Source organism: Erpetoichthys calabaricus, chromosome 1, assembly GCF_900747795.2.
Source record: "Erpetoichthys calabaricus chromosome 1, fErpCal1.3, whole genome shotgun sequence".
Taxonomy (NCBI): domain Eukaryota; kingdom Metazoa; phylum Chordata; class Cladistia; order Polypteriformes; family Polypteridae; genus Erpetoichthys; species Erpetoichthys calabaricus.
The window spans coordinates 144691638-144710543 of NC_041394.2; the positions used below are offsets into that span (position 1 = coordinate 144691638).

The 18906-nt window shown below is 39.1% G+C and overlaps 1 protein-coding gene across 2 annotated transcripts in view; it reads left to right on the forward strand.

Moving 5' to 3' along the window:
• irak3 (interleukin-1 receptor-associated kinase 3) overlaps positions 1-17579 on the forward strand; it is a 67617-nt gene extending 50038 nt beyond the window's left edge. For both annotated transcript variants that reach the window (XM_028806866.2, XM_028806876.2), the window contains exons 9-14: positions 1208-1406; positions 10028-10090; positions 12200-12367; positions 13878-14328; positions 15628-15756; positions 16515-17579. In XM_028806866.2, coding sequence (XP_028662699.1) covers positions 1208-1406; positions 10028-10090; positions 12200-12367; positions 13878-14328; positions 15628-15756; positions 16515-16564 — 1060 coding nt within the window. In that variant the 3' untranslated portion in view covers positions 16565-17579. The remainder of the gene's footprint in view (positions 1-1207; positions 1407-10027; positions 10091-12199; positions 12368-13877; positions 14329-15627; positions 15757-16514) is intronic.
• The last annotated feature ends 1327 nt before the right edge of the window (positions 17580-18906 follow it).

Sequence of the window (18906 nt, forward strand, 5' to 3'; positions counted from 1 at the left end):
TAACAGGCATGGACACCAAAAGGAACTCACCCCTCCTAGCTTAGGTCTCCATATGGGCTTTGACCATCACTGCCTTTAATTGTTTGACTAAATTATATTAGCTGCTTTAGTTGGTATTGTGCGATAGCAGGACTTGCATACAGTCTTGCTTGTTATCTTTCGTCCCCATTTGCCACAAAGCCGAACTAATTCCAGACACCACTCTGGCTGCACTCTTTGGCAATTAAGTATGCTAGTGAAGGGTCTGAATCTGCCGTATTAACACCTGTAAGTGGGTGGAAATCTAGCCGTTGCAAACTGGAGGTGCATTTATAATTCTGGCTGCAGAATTGATACCATGAAAAATAAGTATTGAAGTAATTTTAAAAAGTTAAAATAGTTATTTACCAATATTTCATTGTTTTTGACTACCCTAGTTATTTAACACTCCAAAAATTAAGCAAATCTTAAAATTACTCGGGTAACTACCTCACGTTTTAGTAGTACTTTGTATTAAAGATGAATATTTATAAATGCCTAGTCATAACAGCAAGCACAGCATGCTGTGCTAAACCAGTAGTTTTATTAGTAGATAGCTTCAAATTATGAAGTACTACATGGTATTAAAGTAACAAACAATTCATACAAGATGGTCTTCTGGAATCAAATATATTATTCATGAAACATCCCCTTGTTAGATTTCAGTCTTGACATGTTGTATGACTTAATTGTGCACTTTATGGAAAGCTCCTTACTACTTTCCTTTCAAGGTGAATTTCATTTTCCACCTTCTTTATTTGATTATGGGAATCAAATGTAACTTACAAAGTTAATAATCAGAATTTAATTAGGTTGATCTCGGTTTTTCATGCCAGTTGGGTTTAATGTTAAAACATCTCAGTCATGATGCTGCTGAAGCCGCCACCGGGGTTGTTTCCTCCCTTGTCATTGATGCCCCTCAGGATAGACTCAAACTCCTGTGACCTGGGATTATAAGGATTTGGAAATGGGTGAATGAATACATTTATAAAGATAAAAATAGCACTATTAAGGACAATTTGAATCAGCTAGTCCTCTGTAACATGCAAGCAAAAAGTAAAAGCTGTTCAGTTTAGATTATATTAATTTAAGCATTCCAGTGGAAGTATTGAAATAGTAGATTATCTTCTATGACAAAACAAAAGAGAAGAAATAACACACTGTTCCACTTTTTGTTTTCAAATTTCAGTGCTAACATACTGCTGAATGAATACTTTGAACCTAAACTGACAGACTTTGGTTTGGCCAGACTAAGACCTCACACTGCAAATCAAAGCTGTACTATTACACTGGATGTGGACACCCGCCAGATGATGGGCTACTGGCCTGAGGAGTACATTCGAGATGGCAAGCTGTCTGTGAAATTAGATGTCTTCAGCTTTGGCGTTGTAAGTATACACATTATTCTTCTTCTCCGAGTCTCCCCTGTAGCAATATTTATGAAGTTAATTATTCTTCTACTTTAAGTCCTTTTATTTCTTATATAGTGACTTCTCTAGGGGAACTGAACAGAACAAAATTGTTTATACAGTTTCATACTGGAAAGAAAAATTTTCCATTTAAAAGAACCATAGAAGAGGTAGACCTATAAATAATTTCTTCAATATACAAACATAAAAGCCATTTTTGGCTATTGCACATCTACATCTGTGACTGAGAACCAGTTAAGTGCACAACGAAACAATACCATCATTATGCAGCCTGTGGTAGTGTATTATATCTATTGTCAAGCTTGGGTCACAAAGTTGCGCAGCAGAATATGGAAGGTTTTCCAAGGAGTAGAAACTTTATTGCTTTTCAGGCAGATACAAACACAAGTCTCTTTCAGAGGTGATCTGGCCTCGCAAGGAACAGCAATCAAACTTGATGCTTATGCCCCAAATCCTGCTCAAAAGAACACAAAGTCTTCTTCATCAAGGGGTTACAGTGGCTCAGAAGCAGTAGCCAGAGCAGAGGGAGTCAGGGGGAAGAGAGACAGGAAAGTGAGACCCAGGATGGCCATGGCTCGATCTTTTAAATGTTTGAAGCGTGCAGCAAGCCAGCATGCCTGCAGCTGATCCCGCAAAGAGGAGCTGAAGACTGTGTTTATTTCCCATTGAAAAACTATTTAAGAGGGGGTTTCAGAAGGGCGGCCTGTCCCCCAGCTGCAGTGTTCACACTTTCGTGAACTAAGTGAACTATAAAACCAGGCTCTGCCAGGTGAGAGAGGACATCGGCATTGATGTGCACAGAGCTGGGATGATGACAGACAATAAAAAATAATAATAATAATAATAATACATTTTATTTATATAGCGCCTTTTCCATGCTCAAGGCACTTCACAGAGTTTAAGAAAGAACGGCAGGGTGTATAGTATATAGCATTGTACTAAACCAGATTAATAAATAAAGAAGAGTAAGATAGGCTTTTTTTTCTCTGAATTTACTAACAGACAACATAAATGATGGTCTAGCACACACACACCGGTTACATGAGCATCTTGACATAGAGGTAAACTGAAAGAAGGGTAATAAAGTCAGGTAGAGCTAAAAGCCTTCCTGAACAGATGAGTTTTGAGTTGTTTTTTATAAGAATTCATGGAGTCAGCTGATTTAATTAATTTCGGTAGGTCATTCCAGAATCTGGGTGCTATGGAGCTGAAGGCCCCATCACCCATGGAGTGTAGGTTGGTGTGGGGTACAACAAGATGGCTAGAATCAGAGGACCTTAGTGGGCGGACACTCACATAGTGATGGTCACTGATGTAGTTTGGCGCAAGGTCGTTTAAGGCTTTGTAGGTTATTAGTAGAATTTTATATTCAATTCTGTAAGACACAGGGAGCCAGTGAAGGCGAAGCAGGATGGGTGTTATGTACTTGCTGCTGCTGGTCCATGTAAGAACTCTTGCAGCTGAGTTTTGAATAAGTTGGAGCTGTGATATGAGATTAGAAGGGGCGCCTGCCAATAGGGAATTACAATAATCGATGCGGGATGTGATAAAAGCATGGACAAGTTTCTCAGCGTTAGAAAAGGAGAGGAAGGAGCGAACACATGATATGTGATTTATGTGGGTGAAATAAGAAAGGGAGGAATCAAAAATGACACTAAGATTCTTTGCAGTAGAGGCAGGTCTGATGAGATCACCGCCAAGATTGACTGGGAAGGAGCTAATTTTATTAAGTTGCACTTTAGTTAATTTGCAGGAGTTCAGTTTTGTTGCAATTTAATTTTAAAGAGTTCTGCTCCATCCAGGTTTTAATTTCACTGAGGCAAGTTGTGAGCTGAGAAAGCTCTGATGAAGTTCCACTTTTTACATTGAAATAGAGTTGAGTATTGTCTACATAAAAATGATAACCCAGTCCAAAGCTACGAATAATATGGCCAAGGGGAAGCATATAAATACAGAAAAGCAGAGGACCGAGGACAGAGCCCTGAGGAACTCCTTGTATGATTGGCGCTGTTCTGGACCTGCTGTTGCCAAGACTAACAAACTCTTGCCTATCAGTTAGATAGGACTTGAACCACTGGTTGTCAGTGCCAGAGATACCCAGCATGTTCTCCATTCTAGACAGTAGAATGTCATGTCTGACAGTGTGAAATGCTGCACTGAGGTCTAACAGAATTAATATGTTGGTTTGTCCAGAGTCTGCTGCCATAAGCAAATCATTGGTTACCCATAGCAGAGCAGTTTCACAGCTGTGCTGTGCTCTGAAACCAGACTGAAAGGGTTCCATCAAATTATTAGAAGTTAAGTAGTTGGTGAGTTGGGAAGCTACAACATGCTCAACTTTTGACAGAAAAGGTAAGTGGGAAATAGGCCAAAAATTGTTAAGATTGTCAGCATCAAGACCAGACTTTTTTAACATTGGGGTTACAGAAGCGGTTTTAAAAATGAGCGGCACAAAGCCAGTGTCAAGAGATAAGTTTATTATTGTTGTAACAGTCGGGATTATGGCATGAAGGCAGGATTTAAGTAGTGTGCTGGGGATGGGGTCCAGTTCACAAGTAGTTGGCCTCATCTTACAAAGCATTAACAAAAGCAGATGTGACTGGTGAGAACTTAGAGAAGGAGTGGGAAAACAAGGAAAGATATAAATAGATGATGTATTTATGTTAATTGAATTATTTAGATCTTTTATTTTGTTACGGAAAAAGTGGAGGAATTTCTCACAGACTTCAGTAGAAGAGGTAGTTGGACCAGATGCGGGTTGGAGTGGTTTATTAACTACAGAGAACAAAACCTTTGGGTTATCGTGGCCACTTTCTATTATTCTGCCATAATGGGTGTTCTTAGCAGCAGTTAGTGCTACTCTGTAAGCTATTTGGTGGTCAGAGAAAGCCTGGATGTGCACGGTGAGGCCAGTCTTATGTGACATTCTCTCAAGGCGTTGGCCAGTTGCTTTCATAGATCGCAATTCTGAATTATACCATGGAGCTGAATGCTTAAAGGAAATCTCCTTATGTTTTAAAAGAGCTGTTTTATCTAATGCTGAATGAAGGGCTGTGTTATAGTGGTCAACAAGACTATCTAGTGTTGATGGAATAGATAAAGACAATAAAAGATCAGAAATGGATCCAGAAAGGATAGAGGGGCAGATATTTTTAAAGTTTCTGTAAGAAATTTGTTGTTTACAGGTAAGAGGAGGGAGAGGTAATGAGACAGTGAAAAGCACTGCTTTAAAGTCGGAGAGTCCCAAATCAGTGCTGAAAGGGTTGGCAGCAGATAGTCCAGATGTACAGATCAGATCCAATATATGACTACCAGAGTGGGTGGGAAAATCAACATGTTGTGTCAAGTCACAACAGTCCAGTAAGGATAGGAATTCATTTCTCAGTTTAGATGTGGGGATGTCATTATGGATGTTGAAATCAACTTGAAGAATTACTCTCTGGGAAAAGGAACTTAAGTAGGTTAATAGTTCAGTCAGATCAGATAAGAAGGATGCATTGTATTTTGGAGGACGATAAAGAACAATGAGTAAGACAGGACCTGATTCCGTTACTAGTTTAAGAGCCAGACACTCGAAAGACAATGGACAATCAACTGAGATTCTTTTGATGTTTAACTCCACTCTGACAATTACTGCAAGGCCTCTGCCTTGTCTTGAGCTATGAGGCTCTGTGAGGAAAATGTAACTAGGTGGTGTCGCCTCCGTGAGAGACATAAATTCATTTGGTTTTTTCCAAGTCTCCGTTAAACATAGCATATCAAGTTTGGTGTCAGTCATGAATTCTGACAGCACCAATTCTTTGCCATTAAGAGATCTCAAATTAAACAATGCAATATTAGTTAATGAGGCTTCTTTTTGCACACAGCCATGACCGGAGCTTATTTACACATACTGTAAATTTTGCACACTGACACTTCTATTTCCTAGGCCTTGAGTAGGACGGTGTATTCCTGAGCAAATCATGTGATCTTTTCATTCGCAGCCAGGCAGTGGCGGTGACCTGACCCGCGATGTACATAGTTCGGGCGCCACAAAATACCGCTGTCTTTTAGGATATTCCAGTCAGACCATTTGCTCTGGACAAACTGTTTAATATGAAGGAGTTTGTCGCGAGAGTATTTTAGCTGATACTGATAGATAGATAGATAGATAGATAGATAGATAGATAGATAGATAGATAGATACTTTATTAATCCCAATGGGAAATTCACAATACTTGATAATAATAATAATAATAATAATTGAGCAATACTTATCTGATAGCAGTGGAGAAGTACTACAGCACAGTGGAGCCCGTGAGACGAACGGGTGCGGTAGCGCAGATGAGCGGCGATAGCAAAAAGCAGAAAGCATAGCAGGAGGAGGTAGCAAGATTTGGAAGTTCCAACATATATCCACAAACAAATAACGCTGGGTATTACAGGCGTGATCACCCCAGAGCCACAAGCCTGGTGATGTGAACATCAGATCAGTTCTTAGTCATAAAGCACAATAAAATGAATCAAGAGCAGACCAGCATAGCAACTATAATCAAGGAAACAGATCATCCCAGGCTCCTAGATTGCCAGGTACAAAGAAATGTTCATAGGTCTCGTTCCGTTATCCACAGATTCAGTTGTTCCTAGTCAAGGTAAAGTCCATAAAGTTCGTAAAAATTAATCCAAATCCATACAATTCGAGTCAGCTGCATCCATGAACAATAAAGAAATAAAACAAGTGTAAAAAAGTGCAGGATTAAGGCGAATTTTACGAAAAGTGCAACATCTACAAGCTTAAGAACCACCATGTAAGACGAGAGTTCGTATCCTTCTGTCTGTAGAGCCATTGAAGGGGAGCGTGATTGGTCACCAAGGTAAACTTATGCCCCCACAAATAATAATGGAGCGCTTCCATGGCCCATTTGATTGCCAAACACTCCTTTTCTATAATCAAGTAATTACACTCCCTGGGAAGCAGCTTCCTGCTCAAAAATGTGATTGGGTGCTCCTCACCATCGAAAACCTGAGACAGGACAGCACCTAAACTAAACATACTAGTGTCCGTCTGCAGGACGAATTCCCGAGAGAAGCCCAGGTTTCTGTATTTTCTATATTTAAAGATGCACTGTTCAAAAAAATTAAGGGAACACTTAAATCACACATTGGATCTAGATGAACAAAATATTCAAGTGGAAAATCTTTACTGAGTAATACTCTGTAATTCGTTGAGAACAAAATAATGTAACAACAGTCAATGGGAACCAAAATCACCAACCCATTGAGGGCTGGATTCAACATCACACCGAAAATCAAAGTCAAAAAAAGAAATCACAACAACTCATAATGTATACTCAGTAGTGTGTATGGCCCCCACATGCCTGTATACACTCCCAACAATGTCTTTGCATGCTCCTGATGAGACAGTAGATAGTGTCCTGGGGGATCTCCTCCCACACCTGGATCAGGGCATCAGTGAGCTCCTGGACAGTCTGTGGTGCTACTTGGTGGTGCTGGATGCACTGATACAGAACATCCCAGAGGGTCTCAATTGGATTCAGGTCTGGGGACTATGCGGGCCAGTCAATGGCATCAGTGCCTTCGTCATCCAGGAACTGGCTACATACTCTGGCTGCATAAGGCTGGGCAGTGTCCTACACCAGGAGGAATCCAGGGCCCACTGTACAAGTGTAAGTTCTGAAAATGGCTCTGAGGATTTCATCCCGGTAACTAACAATAGGCAGGGTACTGATGCCTAGCACATGGAGGTCTGTGTGACCCTCCAAAGATATACCTCCCCAGACCCGGTCATGCTGGATGATGTTGTAGGCTGCATAATTCACCATGGCATCTTCAGACTGTTTCACATTTGTCAGTGTAAACCTGCTCTCATCTAGGCTGCCAACTGTGGTATTCTTTGGCGAATGCCAATCGAGCTGCATGGTGATGGGCTGTGAGCACAGGTCCCACTAGAGGATGTCAGGCCCTCTTGCCACCCTGATGAAGTCTTTTTTTCTGACAGCTTGGTCAGAATTATGCACACCAGTAGCCAGATGGAGGCCATTTTGTAGGGCTCTGGCAATACTCCTGTTCCTACTCACACAAAGGAGCAGATACCAGTGCTGCTGCTGGGTTGATGCCTTTCTAACAGCCCATATCCTGGTATGTTCTTCATTCTCTTGAGACTGTGCTTGGAGACAAAGCAAACCTTCTTGCAATGGCACGTATGGATGATAGAGCTGGACCACCTGTGCAACCTGAATCAGTTGCAGGTACTGCCTCATGCTACTAGTAGTGACAAGGACACTAACAAAATGCAAAACAAGACAAGAATCAGTCAGGAAGAATAAGGAGTGAGCAATTGTCTGTGGCCACTACCTGCAAATCCACACCCATTTTTCCCTTTCTTTTTTTTTTTTGGTTGTCTTGCTGTTGCCTCTCCATTGCAGCTTTTCTCCTGACGTTTAATTGACTTAGTATTAGACTGTGATGATTAGAGTTCCTGTAACTATATTGAGCAGTGTATACTGGATATAAGTATAGATGGTAAGACATGATTTAAGGTGTCTGAGGCTGGAGTATATCTCTACGAGTACAAGGGAGGAACCAGTTTGGGTTGGTATACATGGCAACCTAAATTATATTTCTTAACACCATAACTGTCCCTCCTTTACTGTACCATTTATTTACTAATTAATGGTAGCTCTATAAATACAGTATACAGATATACATTTTTGTAAAAACATCATACTTTAAGTTAATGTGTTTTAAAGAGCTAATTTTATGCTTCTGTAGTCACTTTAAGTAGTATGTCTAGTCATACACAGAGCTTACTGATCCTGTTGCTATCCTTATGTGGCATGGTAGATGAGGCTTATGTATTATGATGGTATTGAATCTCTGTCTTTGTTGCAAGGTTAACTTCACAGAATCGGAAACCAGATTTTGATTCACAGACTGGCCATTGTCAGGGTCATGGCTGCATGTTCTATTCATACTTGTACAATATTTGTATAGGTACTTCAGATTGTTGCCATGCTAGAAAAGATTGAATGCTAAGTTAATTGACGGTTCAGGCATAGCCTAGTATGACAGTCTGAATGTCTAGTTACTGCTTTGCATTTGATGCTGGCTGTATGAGCTCTTTGTCCTCACCAACCCAGTAATGGGGAAAGGAAGTTTAAAAAAAAATAATGGATGGACACAGACTTTGCTTTAGCCAGACTGAGACCTCACACTGCAAATCAAAACTGTACTGTTACTCTGGATATGGAGGATTGCATGATTTTTTTGTGGAAATATGTTTTTATTTAATCCCATGATATAATGATTTGTGAACTTTGGTGGTTCCAAACTGCAAAACACAAACAAAAATGAAAAATCAAACTGAAATGAAATGCAAAACATGAAGAAAATTAGGCAGCATGGTAACACTGCTGCCTCGCAGTTAGGAGACCTGGGTTCACTTCCTGGGTCCTCCCTCCGTGGAGTTTGCATGTTCTCCCCGTGTCTGCGTGGGTTTCCTCCGGGTGCTCCGGTTTCCTCCCACAGTCCAAAGACATGCAGGTTAGGTGAATTGGCGATCCTAAATTGTCCCTAGTGTGTGCTTGGTGTGTGGGTGTATGTGTGTGTGTGTGTGGGTGTATGTGTGTGTGTGTGTGTGTGTGTGCGCGCCCTGTGGTGGACTGGCGCCCTGCCTGGGGTTTGTTTCCTGCCTTGTGCCCTGTGTTGGCTGGGATTGGCTCCAGCAGACCCCCATGACCCTGTAGTTAGCGGGCTGGATAATGGGCTGACAAATGAGGTCAATTCTCTAATAAAAAGTGCCAAAGTGCTTTTATTACACCTCTTTTTCTCATTCTCCCCTGCTTACCTATAACTCGCGTAGCCGGCGGAGACCCAATAGCAACAAGCTCTTTTTGGCTGACCTCCGTCTTGGCTGCCTTAAGACATCATGACCAGACCGTCGGAGGTCGGCTCTCCTCCCTTCTTCCTTCGCAGGTAGTTGGATAAAAATACAGTGTGGTTGTGTTCACATATTTTGAGTGAAATGTACATTGAAGGTAGTGTTGCCCTAGAGTAGAACAGGAAAATAACTTTTATTGAAGGATTCTAATGTCTTTTAGTTGTAAACTGGTTGTAGATTTGAAGTGCATAGTTTTATGTTTGAGCCAAGAACTAGAGATAGCTTTGAAAGTACAGTCCTAAAAGCTATCTTTAAAAAGAAACATTGCTGCATGTAATTTCTTTAATTTAACTTTCCAGATTTTCTAGTCTCAGTCACTCTAACAATGCACAGTGCTTTTCCTTGCATAATATTTTCCCCTGGGATTTCAGCATTACCATATACACACTACATAGTAGTGTCTGAACTAGCATTATATACATCCCCAAAGTACAACTGGGTCTTCATCATTTTAATAAACTGCCATCGTTGTAGATAAATTGACCTTAAAATTTCAAAGAGCATAGGAAAATATGGGACTGCAGAATTCATGGTAGTAAATACTGTTAAAAGATAACAAAGTTAAAATGAACAGTGTATATGCTGCATGTTACAATACAAAAGCATTTATGACAGACATGTGCTTCTTTTTATTTTTAAGGTTATCTTGGAAGTCCTGACAGGAAAAAAGACAGTCTTGGAGGGTCCCAAACACACATTACTGGTAAAGTTCTTTTGACTTGCTTAGCTTTTTTAATCTTTCTTCTACTCATATGTCTAGGTGATTATGAACACTACTGCTCATCAGTTATTTAAGAATTGACGCTATCTGAAAATACCATTTAACTACCTTGAACCCTCTGACTATACGCCAGACACCAGATAAAAGTCCAAATTATTATTTTATTCGGACAATACAGTGCACAAAGCACCCTCCTTTCCACAATACTCATAAACAAACACAATACTACAATAATCAATAATCAATTAATCCTCCACTCTCCCAGACCTGTTGCCACCCTTCCACCCAACTCAGCTCAACTCTGGGATCTCCCACAGTCCTTTATATAGTCCGTGACCCGGAAGTGCTCCTGAACCCCTGTCCATGTGACTTCTTAGCACTTCCGGGTCAGATCCAAAAGTCTTCTTTTCATCCCAGAAGTACGTCGGTCTTTTTGTTCATGTGATTATGACGCACTTCCGGGTTGTATGCGAATGTCTCACTGCTCCTCCCTGCAGTGCCTTTTAGGGGCCCCTGTGGTATCCAGCAGGGTTGTGGATGAAAACTCCAATGTCCATAATTCCCTGCTGGCATTCGGGGCACCTCCATGCTGCAGGGAGGGCTGCATCTGGCGGCCTGGGGGTATTGGCCGGGATGAAAGGCCGGCCATATTCCACAACTGTAACTTCCTCAGTGTGCCATGGGTCTGCCCCTGGGTCTTCTCATAGTGGGCCATGCCAGGTTCACTACCTATAGAAGGTAATTGAGAAGCATCCAACCTACAAGCTCAAACTATTCAACCAGATGCAGTAATTCTACTGTGAGGTCCTCTTGTTTTTCCAAGATTCTCATCTGAGCCCAGCATCCCTGTGCAAGAATCTCACTTTGGCCACTTCTGCTCAAAGTTTCATTCTTTTGGTCACTACTCAGACCATGTTATCAAATGCACGGGTGCTGATGTAGACTGACTGGCAAATCGAAAGATTTGTCTTTGCTTTCAATTTCACAATTTCATTCAAAATAAGCAAACAAGGTACATGTTTTCACCTCTACCATATGTAATTTTCTTGGAGTTTATCCTGTTTGGAAGTCTAAACACTGAATCTCATGAATCACTGAATCAGATGAAGGTATTCCTTTGGCCTCCACTTGTTCAAATAATATTGGTGAAAAAATGATTTATGTTCTCATGTAGCCAAAAACACTGGTGTAACCAGATTTTACTGAAAGCACAATAATAGGTAGTTAAAATGCTGCCTTAACGAATTGGTATTTGTATTCATGATATGTAAACTAAGATTTTATTACTCTGTCACCTATGTGCTTTCTTGCAGTGCTATATTAACTATTTACGGTGAATTCTGTGATAACTTCTGTACTAATCACAGACCACCAAGATCACAAATACCTGATTTTTTTTAAGTCTGGATAATATAAATTGAATCATTATAATAAAATGGTAATTTTAAAGGTGATATTAAGAAATAAAGAGTCCTTTCACTGTGTGAGCCAGAAGACATTATAGGACAAGGAATAGAAAATCATGTCAATCAATAAGATGAAAAATATTAAGATAATGTACTGGTTGTATAGGAGCATGGTGGTTATCACTGCAACTTTACTTTGGGATATTGTGTACAGTTTGTCTGCTCTCCTTGTGCCTGTTTTCCCCATGTTTTCTTTCCACATCCCCAAAGACGTGCCGAATTTTGCCTGTTTGAATGTGAATGTAGGTGTGTACATAGGTGGGCCCCATCATACAAAGGCACCCTGCTCAGGGCTCTTTAATTGCCTTGCTGTCAGTACAGCTCTAAGACCCAGAACGTTGTAATATAGTTTGAGCCTGGGATAAAATTTTAGGGGAGCTTCTTAGGCAACTGTTTGGCAGAGCTGAATGTTCTCATAGGCAGTGGTAAATTAAAATGCCAATGTAACAATTTGTCACAATTAACTGCTCCTTCCATCTATTAACTGTAAATGTCCCTATCATATATTTTCTGAGACCACGTATTTAATTACAAGGGTGTGACAAATGCTGTCTGGATAGTATTTGGCACCCCACAACAATGAAATGCTAAAAATTAATAATTCAAACTTTATCTTTGTTTTCAGAGAAATCTAGTGACAGAAATAGTAAAACAGAATGGCAGTGTGGACAATTGCCTCCCATTATTGGATGAAAAGGCTGGTGCCTGGCCTCACTTAGTTTCCTTAAGACTCTTCTCATTAGCCCTGGAATGTACATCATCACGGGTGAAAACAAGGCCTATTATGAAGACAGTAAGTACTGGTTTCAGTCTGCTGTGTGATCAAACAGTGCAAGGAATACAAATGGATTTACCAATATGCATTCTGTTTCATTCGGTTGTATCTGACTATATATTAACATGTATGTGAAAAGAAGAGGCACTTGCAGTCTTCTATTCTTAGAATAATTTAAAAAACAAAATCTAAACTCTGAATCTAAATTTATGTGTGTAGGACTGCTGTCTTCTTGGTGGAATGGCTTGCCCATCTGCTATAATATCAAGTACTTGAGAAGTATTCCATCACCTATGTCTCTCTCTCTCTCTCTCTCTCAGACCCTGGACAAATACATTTTTACACAAGTCCAACTAAATGTTCTTCTGTTCTTAAAGACCCTTTAAACCTCATCACAGGGTAAAATCTAACACTAGGATTCTCTTCCAGTGTCTGGTAGCTCCAGGTGTGACTGAACCATTGAGCCTTTAGTGCTTTTAAAAGGCTAGTTTTCAGAGGCAACCTCTCAGCTGCCCATTCTTTAAATGGAGCAAAGTAGTTGCTGTCATTTTAATTAGGAAATGTGTGTTTAGCACTGGAGCCTAGACCAGAGAGTAATGGCCTCCAGCCAGTCCTTCTCCAGCTCACCCTTGAATTAGTAGCGCAGTCCCCATTTGTCCGGCTAGTTTCCATTGCTGTCACCATTCAGTAAGGAGGTCCTGCAGCATCTTAGCTATCCTCCTTGGACTCATTCGATCTGCTTGGTCACCTGTGCTGTAGTGTTACGGGGAAACTTGACATATAATACTCCCACCCAGATTGCATCTTTCTGTCACTTGTGTTGGTGGCTCTGCTTATTAGAAAAAAAAATATCTTATCTATCAAAGTACTGCATGTATAAACAGCTAAATACTGTATAAAGTCAGCAGAAAATTCCACCAAAGTTGCAATGAAAGGTATAGATCAACTATTTAAATGTCACAGATTAAATACAAGAATGGCTGGCAGCTTATTAAATGGAATACACAGAATCGTCATCTTTATCCTCAATCATATGTAAGATATGAGGGACTTCATAGATAGAATTAGGCATAGAGTTTATTAGAATGGTCACTATAAAACCTAATTGGAGAAGCTGCATGCCCAGAGGAAATTTAGGGATGTTTGAATATATAAAATTTATTCAGAAACATGCTGAGTTATTGAACTGTCATGTTTGGCATAGGTCAGATTTTCTAGCAGTGCCATCTGGAAACTGTAAATGTTACTCATTAACTGCCAACAAAAGATCACCTGATTGGTTGAATTTGTTGCTACAGATTGAGAAAGCGTCAAAACAGGCCAAAAACTTCCTGTGCCAATAACAAGGAACTGAAACTCTGTGCAACAGTTTGCTTGCGCAAAACAAAAACAGTCACATACACAAGACTTAAAATAGCTAGCTAGCCTTTTCAGCAATACCAACCGGGATTTCAGTGGAAGAGCTATTTTTCATTATTTTGATTTCTCAGCATAAAAGTTTTTTTTTTTTTTTTTTTTTTTTATCCAGGTGTCAAAGGCCCTAGAAGAGCTGAGTATCATGTGCTATGAAACTGATGATCAACCAAAGACACTGAAGGAAACAGTTTCTCCAATCTCCACTGATCTACACAGGAGACACCCAGTAGAGAATGATGAAATTCAAGACTCTCCATTAAAATGGGCAGGACCAAATAAACCCCCACCTAACCAACATATACAAGAAAGAGAGAGAAGTGTGCCATGTGAATGCAGCCAGTCTGAGGTTACATTCATAGGAAAAACTGTATGTCAAAATACCACTCCTTCCAAGTCACCACTTAATGTGTGTGTAGTTGGACAAGATAAAAAAGAATCTTGGCTGCCGAAGAGCTTTCAAAACGTCTGGGGGCCTGTAGAGTGCAGCTGTACAGCTGAAAACAGTGAAGAGGAGTGCTTGGAGTGCAGGGCAAATGGCTTCCTCTCCAATACACCAGTATCAGGTTTCAACTGGATTAGATTGTTCTTTACTTGAAGCTAATTTTTTGATATTTCTCTCACTTTCTGCTCTAGTTTGGCCAGGTTTGCTGTTAAGTTACCTAAAACTTAAACTTACCATTTTCATCATTCATTATTCCGTATGATAGTTTCAGTTGCAGTGGGTGTACTGTATTTTTTTACTGTTTCAAAACTGATAGAACTAAAACTCACTTTACTGGCTGAGTGCATCAAAGATGTGAGGCAGAGAAGATCAGTACATTCCTGTGAACAAACTGAACAGTAGACAGAGTGTAAAATTGTTGAAAAATATTAAAAACAAAAAAAAGTTTATGATAGCTGATGCTTTGTGAATTTATAATTTTTTGTTAGATCTTATCATTTTTTTTACTTTGCAACATTTTTCAAGTGCTTTAGGTTAGACCTTCTAGTAACGACCCTTTTGCTTAGTGTTTTCTTGACTATGTCTTTTGAAGTCTATTTTAGCACAGTCACATAATTATTAGTCCTTTTTAGTAATGAACCCATACTTTGTTTTTCAAATACGCATCATTTCTGGTCCACTCTGTTTCCTTCAACATCTGTTGTTCCTTCCTGTGGTAGTATAGATTTATGCTTAGATGTTAGTATCTAAGTAGTACAGTATCTTAGTATACATAGTATCTGTCAGTATTAGGCTCTTTCTGAAGTGTTTGCACACAGTTTGTGTGAGGAACTTATGGACTTGGGTGTGACTGCTGATCCTAATGTGATGTGGGAGACCTTCCATGAAAAGACCCTGAAAGTTGCTGAGGGTTGTGTTGGTGTTACCAGTGTTCCCAGAAGGAGGTGTTTTATCTCGCAGGGCACTCTAGATATCATTGAGAGGAGTCTCAACACATGGCGACCTGACCTGACTGTTAGTATGTCTCTTAGGATATAAACCTAGTTTTAATAAGTTATGCAAAAATCCATTTTACTATACAGTATGTCTAATTCTATTCACAGTGTTTCCATGCATAAGTACAGTGCAGGATAACTTTTAATACTAAATATAATAAAACAATTCTGTTTTTTTTAAAGTTATGGGTGTGATTATATTCATTGACTAATTTTAATCTTTACAGAATATTGACAACTGGAAGAAAAGGACCTCACCATTTTTAAATCAATGCAATTAGTTTGTGCCCCATACTCCTGTGCATATTCTCTTTTTCATTAATCTGATTTTCTTCCATTCTTTTTTGGCCCTCTGTCCTATTGACTTACATAGGTTTCAAAATAGTCTTACCTGAATGTGCATCATCTTCATTTGTCTGTTGTAGGCTCTGACTGTGAATATTCAATGGTTGTAGAAAACACAGCCAAAGTGAAGTTAATGAACAAAATACAGCTCTACAAGCAGGGTGAACTGACATCAGAGGAGCTGCTTTCCATCACCCCTGTTTACCAAGGTATAGTAGACATCTAGGTGTACAGCAATGTATTAGTGCATTTAGTCAGAAGGACAATCAACCCTGCATAGAGGTGCACGGAATACCAGTACTGAAAAACTCAATTTTTAAAATGGTATGGTACAGGGTAACAGCACGTCCTTAATTTCAGCACCACACGTACATGGTAGTTTTCGAGCATCTTGTGCTTAGTCGACACTAAGCGCGATTGCAACTTCCCCCAATGCCTGTGTTTACTGTAATACAAATATTATATCTAGTGCAATTAACCCCAGGGGACCACCCCATACTCCCTTTTGAACATTTAAATTAACATAAACTGAGGTGCGAAAACTGTTATTGATACTAAGGTCAAAAATTGAGTACTGATCCAACACTACTTCTACATGATTTAAATTATGTGGGTTGTTTCAAATTCACATTTAATTTTTCACGTGGAAGATTTTTTTTTTCCCAAATGCAGTTTTTTTAATTGCTTTGTTACATTTGTTTTGGTGTTCGTGTAAAAAAGACTTATAGTTTGGCGACAGTGTATGGAGGCTAAGGCTTTAGGTGTGAAACTGCTAAAGAAAAGATGAAATACTACTGCTTGGCCTGTTTTTGGCTTGGACAAGAACTCCCACAAATGTGCCTACTTCTAGAATTTTTGTCTCTTTAGATTTTGTTATTCATTAAGGGTAAGATGCTTAAAGTTGTCAGTCACCATAAATGACGATGAAAAAAATTAAGCTTGACTGTTGACTATCTTTTTTCCTTAGAAATTGAGGCTGTAAGTTCTTCAAACCAGCCAACTGAAGAGGAAGACTAAGGCAGCATTTTGGATGAAGACAAGCTGTACCAGAAACTTCATGGTGGTTATTGCAGTCTTTCATATACCCACTATCTACTCACTTCATAGTTTATTAAACAATATATAACCAATGAACAATTATTATTTTTTTAAATATGGATTGAAAATGCTTGCTTTCCTTTAGTCTGTTAGAGATGAGATGAGTATAGAAGAATACTCAGACTTTCTACAGCATTGTGCTGCACAGCATAACAGCTGAAACCTGAAGCACTTTGCTTGTCCATGTTATTTATTCACTTAAGGCAAGGGACATCTGCAGACACACCGTCACTGCCACTGTTTCTTAGTGTAACAGCTTAACAATGTTTGTACAGACAGGAAAGTTATTTTGTAATGTCAGTAGCTCTCATTTGATGAGCACTGTACCCCAGAGTTAATGTTCACACAGTAATATGCATCTAGAGTTAAAGTCGCCACTGTCTGCAAACAGTGAAAAGGAGCCTGGAAATGACCCACTGTAAGATACATGGGCTCCCCTTCTGATGTAATTAAGGACAAATGTTTTATCCATCACTTTCTGTAGTTCTAGACTAGTAAACAGTCTCTTTTAAAAGGAGTTCCATTATGAGTAGAAATTGCCCTCCAGTCCCCCACCTCATAAATATAAAAGGTGTAGACTGAGGAAGACCCTTTGACTTTATTTAGCATGCTCACCTAATTTTTTTTGTAGTTTTTGCTAGTTTTTAGTTGGATATTCATGTATTTTTTAATTAAATTGGGGTCTTATTGAGTAAGTAAATTCATTGGTATGTTTCTTTTCTTGCACTGAACATTCTGTGTTTCATAAACTACAAAATACTGCATTTTAACATATTGAATTTTAACATATTGACAACTGGTAAATTAATGTATATCTCAAGCTGTTTTACAGTGAAGTATTTTTTTTGAGAATAAGAATAGTGATCCACTATGTGGAATATTACAATATTTTTTGACAGAATATATTTTAAAATAAAAGTATGTTGGTCTCAAATTTGTGTAACTCATGGGTGTTTTTATTGGTATCTTAGATTTGAGTTGAGTGCATTCAAAGCTGGTGAAACTTGGATCAATGTTTATTTTATTTAGCCTCTTGGACAGCAAGCCCTATCACAAAGTGGTTGACAAAGGCACAACATAAAATTAAAAAATGAATGTGTGCAACATAATACTTTACCATGCAAAAAATTACTGTAGTGTTTAGAAAAGGCTTATGAAAAGTTAAAGATGTCAAAGATGAATGTCCCAGGATGGCAATGATTTAGCAGTCGATATTCATTGAATGCTTTAGCTGATGATCAGATGAAAGCGGTCGCATGTGGCTGGTGCCCTCTTCTGACGTCACTCTTTCCTCTTCTGATGTTGCTGCTCATAGGCATGCTTGAGGCATATTATAATAAAATTTTATGGGGGTTTTGCAACACGTAATTGTTACATACATCTGATTGGCTGGCTGTCAATATGATGGATGAATTTGCTCACTCTTCAATCTGTTTTAAGTATGTCTGTTTTCCCAATAAAGTTTTTGATGTTTTAAGAATCTCCTGCTGTCGCAAGCTGTAAACTAGTTTGTCAATGTCTAGTCCAACGGCATCTCCTTCTGTTCGCAGGTTGTAATCGGATACAGCTTGAAGAATTGGCATGTCTTTCTTTCCTAAGCTGTAAACCAATTTAGACCTGGTGCCCGTCTCTTCACAGGTGATAAAATCATCAATATAGCTTGAGGCATCTCCTGAATTCTTGCTCAGTTCAAACAGATGTTACTGTAATTTATACTGGTACAATTCAGGAAAACAAAATGCTTTGATGTTAAACTGCCCATGCAAGTTTCCTGTATTTTAGTTCTTCTTGTTTGGTTTGAGCAAAATATAATGAAAATATAGACAAAAATTTGCAGATTTTGCACACCTCAACACCAACACAGACGTAGATAAAATAATTGACCATAAAAATATAACCCACACATTTAGAGAGTACTACAAGTACTTGTATTCTACTTATTTTAAAGAAGATAAGACAAAATTTTATGAGTTTTCTGATTCATTACAGATACCACAGCTACAGTAGATACTCTTAGTGTAGATGAACTGGATAAACCTCTGACACTTTCAGAATTACTAGACATTATAAATGCACTTCAAAGTGGGAAAGCAGCAGGCTATATGGCTACCCAGTGGAATTTTATAAAAAAAATTTCAAATACGCTCCACTATTATTAGCAACATTTATAGAAACTAAAGACAAAAAATTCTACCTCAAACTTTTTGCCAAGCATTAAATACCGTCTTTCCTGGGGGTTGAATTTTGGTTTGTTAAGTTTG